The sequence below is a fragment of the Vespula pensylvanica genome, chromosome 1 (genome assembly GCF_014466175.1).
Source record: "Vespula pensylvanica isolate Volc-1 chromosome 1, ASM1446617v1, whole genome shotgun sequence".
In the NCBI taxonomy this organism is placed as follows: Eukaryota; Metazoa; Arthropoda; class Insecta; order Hymenoptera; family Vespidae; genus Vespula; species Vespula pensylvanica.
In genome coordinates this window covers 7,371,295-7,379,405 of record NC_057685.1, presented here as the reverse complement: position 1 = coordinate 7,379,405, position 8,111 = coordinate 7,371,295, and the positions used below count along the sequence as shown (strand labels likewise).

General features: G+C 35.6%; 1 protein-coding gene across 5 annotated transcripts in view; it reads right to left on the bottom strand.

The window, feature by feature from the left end:
• LOC122629616 (protein CBFA2T3) overlaps positions 1-8,111 on the bottom strand; it is a 34,794-nt gene continuing 26,683 nt past the window's right edge. For all 5 annotated transcript variants that reach the window (XM_043813216.1, XM_043813227.1, XM_043813238.1 and 2 more), the window contains 4 exons: positions 4,416-4,687; positions 758-1,458; positions 374-672; positions 1-264 (listed from right to left, as the gene is read on the bottom strand). In XM_043813216.1, the coding sequence (XP_043669151.1) occupies positions 1-264; positions 374-672; positions 758-1,458; positions 4,416-4,687 (1,536 nt within the window). The remainder of the gene's footprint in view (positions 265-373; positions 673-757; positions 1,459-4,415; positions 4,688-8,111) is intronic.

Genomic DNA, 8,111 nt, shown 5'->3' with positions numbered 1-8,111 from the left:
TCACTTCCCTTTGGAGATGGTATTTGCTGTGGCCGACACGGTTGAACCTTCTGCGTCGTTGATACTTCCAGTGACGTTAGCTGTACCAATTCTAGGTGGACTACGCGAAGATGATCTTCGAGGTTCTCGTGGTAAAGGATTATTGCACGTTGCATGATGTCCACCAGCCTCCCAATCGCGATGTTGACAAAAGGAACCGCAATATCTTGCGATTCCACATCCGCCGCAAGTTTCCAACGCTGGTCTGCCACAATTCCAACAGCTCTGCGAAGACAATTAGTTTGATTCATTGTTTTTTCTTTTTTTTCAAATTAGCATTGATAATAGGATATATATACATATTTTTTTTCGGAAGTATAAAATATGTACATACTGATCCTACTATATTAGTCAAATGTGCATCCTTGTCATCTTCGGTAGTGGACGGTGCCGAATTAGAAGTAGTTGTAGGTGTTGGAGCAGTTCTACCACTGGTCTCGACTACGTTAGGACTTCCGTGAACCCTAACGAATGAAGCTTGACGAACACCAACGTGACTTCTTTGAGATAATGGTAAATCCAAAAGTCTGTGTACTCTCAGACGTTCGCTCGCTCTCGATTCGGCAACCGCTACTGCAACTGCTCTTTGAACTTCAGCAACAGCTGCTCTTTTTACTTCTAACACGGCTTCCTCTAGAAATTGTAGAAATAATATAAATCATATAACGAAACGTAGCTTCGAGTAATGTAATCATCGATGAATTTTTTTCAAAATTACCTGCTCTTCTTTTCACCTCGGCAACCCTATCCTCGGTAGCCCTGATTGTCTGAGCAACAATTTCTCCAGACAAACGTTTTAAGCTACCATCTCTATCACCCGTTGAAGATTCTACTTGAGCACCATTGGTCGAAGGATTATTGCCAGTAGTATTGTTAGCATTACCATTCTGTGCGACTACGTTTGGCGGTGGTATAGGTGTCGCAGCAGGACTGGAACAGCCACGTCTTTGAAGAATAGCTAAAGCTCTCTTCGTCTTTTCTACCATGCCAAGAATACAGTTCAACATCACATGAATGTTCTTCCATTCGTCGTCGAGGCTAGAACCGTTTTGAACGTGACTCAGCTGTTGTTGCTGTTGGGACAAATGATGGGGAGCCGAGAAAGCATTTATCTGGTTAATTTGGACTAGGCTCGGTGGTACCGGACTAGGCCCGTGACCATGTCCGTGTCCATGGCCTTGAATGGATCCACCCGCTGCGTGAAGAGGGTGATACCAACAATAGGATGATGAATTTTCCGTTTGTTGTGATTGTTGCTGTTGTTGCTGTTGTTGCTGTTGTTGCTGATGTTGTTGTTGTTGTTGTTGTTGTTGTTGTTGTTGTTGTTGTTGTTGTTGTTGTTGATGATGGGCACCCCATGGATTAGATCTTTTACCGTAAACTGGTACATCCTCGAGTAGGGTACCGTTTTCATAGTACCTGTAAGTGAAATTAATGACTAAGTAATATACTTTTGATAAATTCTTCAGTTGACTTTACTAGAATTTGTAATAATCAAATACAATCTATTTGTCGAATACGATATCCCTATTGAACTTTATACACGTTACATGTGTGGTTTGCCTTCTAAAAATATATCCTACGTTAAATGCGTCTAGTGGAAAATACATCCACCAAACCGTCCACGTACTTACTCGAAAGCATATGTGCCGTGTAATGTGTATATCGTAAAACATGCGTGCAATATGGTATGCATCAAAGAAACATGTGCATAAAACAGTCCCGCGGCCGTATGTTATGTGTGTGTGTGTATTAAGATGCATGCGTCCAATGCGACATGTGTTCCGAAATCCGTATAATCTATCTGTTTTACATTAAAAAAAAAAAAGAAAAAAAAAAAAAAGAATCTTTCTAGATCCTCCGATCAATTTTAATTATATGCATCATACATTCGTTTGTTAATTTTCATTGTTGTAATATAATAGGTCGATAAAAATCGTAATAAAAACATTGTTATAGAATGTTCAGCTTTGAAAAACGTCGAGTCACACTCGATACACAGGAATACCTATGAAGAAGATTGATGTCGAGTTAGATTCGACGTAACAGTTGAAAGGGTTAAATGTATTTTGAATAGCAAGACTGTGGTTCACAATCGTGCAATTTCAAAGTAGTTAGCTGGTACGTTAGATAGATACATGTGAGGTATAGTTTGGATCCAAAGACAGCTGGTCTTCGTACAGTTCAACGAATAGGCATCGAAGGCTGATCTTGGGAGCATGTATTAGTCTGGAATATGCCAATAGGTACTCGAGGCAAGTTCCCTTGCTTCAACGTTAGCAGGTCGAGCTGAGCCAAAGAGGGTAGATAGTATGAGATCTAGAGAGGAGGTGGGAGGGGGAGGTAGAGAGAAGAGGGTGACGTTCACGAAAGGTGGTACTCCGATGATATATGGAAACGTCACCAACAGACATATCGAGAGGACGCCAGCCAGGGTGGCATTGCCAGCGTGCACACCACGTTTTGTCGCCTTCGAATTCGCTTCGTCGCCCCTCGGCAGCTTGTTCGCGTGAGTATCCGTGTCCTCACCGGAACCAACCACCCTTCCTTCCACCTCTTGGCCATCGAACTCTGATCTCTCTCAGCACTATCTCTCCTTCTCTTTCTATTTCACTCCTTCCCCTAAGCAACTCGCTACCACTGGAGGGTGGTCTCCCTTCCTTCTTCTCTCCTTCCCTCCCTTCCTCTCTTTCTCTGTACTCTTCGATCCTCATCCCCTTTCAAGGAACACGATGCTTAATCGAACACCTGCTTCGATGAGCCACGTTGCGACGAACGAGGGTTTCCTTCCCTTACTGTGTTACGAATTACGCGCAGACGGAGCTCAGTATAATTGATTAAACAAGCTTATTAATCATTTATTATCAAAAAGAACGGATTAGTCCCATTGATTAGACTAATTTTTAACTTCTTGAATTATAATTATTTTCTTAGTTTAGCCTTGGTTAATTATGATTTATAAGTATTTTCTTAATTTTCATATCTTGTGTGTTCATGTGTGTGTACGCGTACTTCGAAAGTAATTTCTTTTAGGAAATAGAAGAAACTATTCTCGTTGTTTAGGCTAATTTTTATCTTTTTTCACTCATAATTATGTTCTTACTTTATTCTCGGTTAACTTTGATATTTTTCTACTTTTGATATAACATGAATTCATATACACATACATATATAATATTTTGAAAAGCCATTTTTGAATAAAATTTTTCAAGTAATTCTTTTTTTTTTTTTCTCTATTAACTGAATATGAAATTGTCATGTCACAGATGACCTCATAGTGCAGAGGGTTGATTTTTGTCTCGTAAAGCACGATCAAAAAGATATGTATGTATGTAAAACGAGTTTTCATTTTTAATTTAATTCGTGGAAGAAGTTGATTTCTTTTGAAAGAGATTTAGAGACGACACATTCGGATGTCGTTTCTCACATCAACGCCAAGGTCAGGATCCAAAAGTGTACTCTCGTTTGGCCGCTTACGAGGGTGAGCTTTAGGGCTCGTTCCCTATAAATATCGACTCGCGAGAATCGCAGGCTCCCGGCCAAGATTTTTCTAAAACGCCAGATCGTTTGTGGCTTGGCAAATATACTACGCACGCGTGTACACGCAGGTGCGTGGAGTCAGTTATTGCATGAATTATTATTATGGACGTGGACGAAGACAGGTTGGCTATCTTTTCTCGTTACAACTAATTTAACAGATTAATTTAAATGTTCCTCGATATTTCAGCATCTATCCTCTAATATATCATCTTAAATTTTCAAATAGATCTTTTATACATTTTGGATTGACTCATAAACAAATAATAAGTATGATACATTCGTTAATTAAAATCTATGATTTTTTGAATAATTTTTTTCGCATCATTTTATTATGATAAATTTTTTTATTTTTTTATTTCTAATAAACTATAAACTTACATACGTATTTCTCGATATTTCAGTATCTTTTATATATTATCTTAGATTCTCAAATGGATTTTTCATATATTGTGGATTGAATCATAAATAAGTTATAATTGAGAGAATGATCATAATAAATATGATATTTTCTAATCACAATTTTTTTTCTTGTATATCTATTTTATTTTACAAATAACAAGTTATATTTTAATAGATTGTATGATACAAAAAAAAAAAAAAAACACCCATAAACTCAAGTTACACTACTTTTAATTTACAACTTAAAATTTAAAGAAAAAAAGTACAACTTCGTCTATTTCATTTATGAATCAATCAAAGAATTTTTAAAAACAATTTTTTTGTCTAAAAATTTCCATGAAACTTTTACTTTGTTTCCTTTTTCGAAATTTTTTCATCAGTGATTATCGTTCGTTAAAAAAAAAATTAAGAGGTATATAAGTAGAGCGTTCACTTACGGAGTGTCTGAAGCACGACGTTTCGGTGCATGAGAGGAGCCAGAGTAATGGTGCAAAGCGTTCGTGGTATTGTTTGCGTGTTGAATGGCGCCGACATTCGGATTAGAGGTAGAGCGCATCGAATAATACGCGGGACACTGGTTACCAGCGTTTCCACTTCCAAGACCGCTACTACCATGTTCTCCAAAAATTTCCACGGATTCGCCCGATGGTACCAAGCCGACTGCCTCCAAAATGGCTGTTTCGTTGTTTCGCAGAAATTGTGCACATGTCTGAAAAAAAATTTTTCTTTTTTCGATTCTTTTTTTCTTTTTTATAACGTAAAATTCGTTATTCTTTTACTTCTCAATTATTTTTTGTTTAATTAAACTTCGGTAATTCGATTAAATTTTTTTTTTTTAAATAAATGATATAATCTGATGTTTATACCATAATTTATATTCGTACAATTGTATTGTGTTAAATACAACAGGATGGAATGAAAATTTTTGAATGATATTAAAAATCAATTACTCTTTTTCCAGATTTTTTAGATTAACTCTTTCTTTTTAAATCATGGAGCTACAAGCACAGAAACTTTTCTGCAATCTAAAAAAAGAGTTAGCTTAAGAAATTTCGAAAAAGAGAAATTTATTTTTAAGATTATCTAGGAACTTTTAATCCACTTTATACAACTCGTACTACTATAACTATACCATACTAAATACAATTTAAATTATGGTTATTAAACTATAGGTAAATTACATAAACATATCTTGTACTTAGTAAGCATTAAATTTCAGATATAAATGAACAATAAATTTTTTTATAAAAAAATGATACAAGATACACGAGACTTTGATATCTCAGTATGTGATTTCGAATTAACATTAAAGTGTGATTAAAGAATTAATTTTTCAATGATGAATAAATAAAAACACAATATTCAACAAAAATGATAATTTCATTAATTGTATTGTTTAATAAAAACAATTAAAACAAATTAATTAATTAAAATAAAAAAATTTTTTACATCCATTATTTTTAATGGTATCCAGATGGTATCTACTTAAGTTGTTAAAAGTTTGATAGTTCGCAGAAACATTTGTGACGTTTACAAGAAAAATAAGTAGTAATAAAAGAAGATTAGTCTCGTGCAATTAAGATTGGCTAGGCTGTTAAAGTTTCAAAGTATTAGCGATTACAATCAGTTTCGATTTTTAATATTCGTTCGACGCGTTCTTTATCGCCAACACTTCGCGTCTCCTACGTCGAAACTTCCCGTACAATTCCTTTATTCCCAACGTCTTTCCTCTACTCTCAATACTGGAATCGGTCTGCCAGGCTGGGATTTATCGCTTCTAATTCAATATCAGCAGCCGTCCCTCTTTTTTCCTTTCTCTTTTCTTCTTTTTCAAATTGCTCGACGCAGTCCGTAATTAACGATCATCGATCTGCATTTCTCTGAGAATTTTTCAACTTGAATTTTCTTATCTAATGACGACCAGGAGGTACAGCTTTTTATTACCTTTTATAATTTATTGCCTTTTATAATCTCTCGATTTATCGATCTTTTTATTTAATGTCAGCGTAGATGAATGTTTTATCAGTTTCAAGTAAGTTTATTTAGAATTGAATGATATATATACATATATATGTATCATTCCAATACGTATCGTATACACGAAAAAAATAATATTTTCATCAAAGTTCTTCCTCTCTGTCTTTCTTTCTTGGTCTCTTTATTTCTTTCTTTCTTTTATTTTATTTCAGTGAAACAAGATGGACGAAATTCTTGCCATTTATTGCTTCGATTGTTTTCTATAGTTACGTCAGCAGACGCAGACGAGATGATGCGGTCCAGACGGTAGCCTGTTTCTAACTTTCCGATCTCTTCCTCTAATATCCTACTCGATATGTTTACAGAGTCTACGTCGAGTCTCGAGAGTTTCCGACTACTCGTTATGGAAACCTCAATAAACTTAATACAATAATATCATTATTTTCTAAACTATTAAACACAAGGAAATTGTTAAAACAGACAACAAGAATAAAGCATATAACTTTTATATCGTAGAATAAAAGAAATTTGAAACGATTTAGAAAAAAAAAGGAGCAAACAAAACAAAATCGAAAGAAACCAAAACGATATTTCGAGTTGAAACTCGAACACTGCAGAATGCATTATTTGCGACTTTTGTTTTCGCTTTTCGTCGTGGCGTCGAGCGAAATGTAAATTTTTTCCATTAATTTACAATTCGTTACTTTGCCGTAGTGTGTACGTCAGCTTACTACTTCTTCTCTTCTTCCTTCGTTCAATCTTAGAGGCAACAGCTGGATGTCGAAGCATAAACGAAAGCCGCAAGATTAATTCTTTTTCACTAGATTTTTATTGTGTTCGTCGTCGGTAATGCGAGGACCACGATATTAAGAGGTTTATTGCGGGAAAACAAATTTTTCCAAAGAAGTGAATGAATTTCTGTTTTAATTCCTTTAAAAAGGAATCCCATGTAAACAGGTGCGATTAAAATTTTGGCGAGAAATTATAAAATCGTAAAATCTGGACGGATTAATCGACGAAAATCATTCCAAACATCGACAGTAAATAACAATTACTAAAACAAACATTAATTAGAGACAACGTGTCGTAAAACAATCTCTGAAAGGTCATTCTTGAAAATAGGAACGATTGAAAATTTATCAGGAAATAGATAAATCAATGATGTCGTATATTGAAAATGAAATAATTAAAAATTATTGCGAACCATGAATTATATGACAATAGATTGCAGACAAGAAGCATTTACTAAAGAGAACGTGTCCTCGCAAAATGGATATCTATGGGAGAAATCGTGATAGTTCTATGATGGACATACGGTATGAGAGTTTCGTGAGATTTCTCCGATCGGAATCGGTCGGAAACGGAGAGTGTCGAGGAGTACCTCGAGGCTATTTGCGTTCGGTCTGATCCTACGCGATTAACGACTCGTACTACTGGCCATTCGTACTATTTGCATCTGGACGGAACACACACACACACACACATTCATATATACATACATACATACATATATACATACATATAGGAACATACCACAGGAGTATAGTGAGTAGAGGAGTTTATAAATGCCGGATATATGGTAGACAGTACTACTGGCCGGATCAACGAGCCAATAGGTGCACGGACGACCGAGTATACAGGATTACGTATACCGTTCCTGGATTTAATGCAAATATAAAGGAGAACGACGTGCAAGGAGGAAGATGGGAGGAGAAAGAGAAGGACAAGAAGAAGGGAGTAGGAGGGATAATTACAGGAACGTGCAACGATCCTCGAGAAACATAGAGAGACTGAGAGGGAGTGAGAGAGACTGTCTTATTTCGAGATTATCTCGCCCTTTAAAGCAAATTATTATCCTGCTTTTACCTGGGTATACCCGCAATTATTACGATAGGACGAACACGTGCACATAAGCAAAGAAATAGAAAAATGGGCTGTCCAACATTTTTTATTCCAATTTCCATTTTATTCTTCGTTTCTTTTTTCCATACCTTTTTTCTCTCCTTCCTCTTCTTTTTTTTTCTGTTTCTTTTCTTTTTCTTTTCACATTCTCTTGATTTATTAATAAAGTTCACGATATATTCTCTCGTGATATTCGATCTAATAACAGCAACATCGATGAGAAAGTTTGTAAGAGGAAGCTTAGATAAAATTCT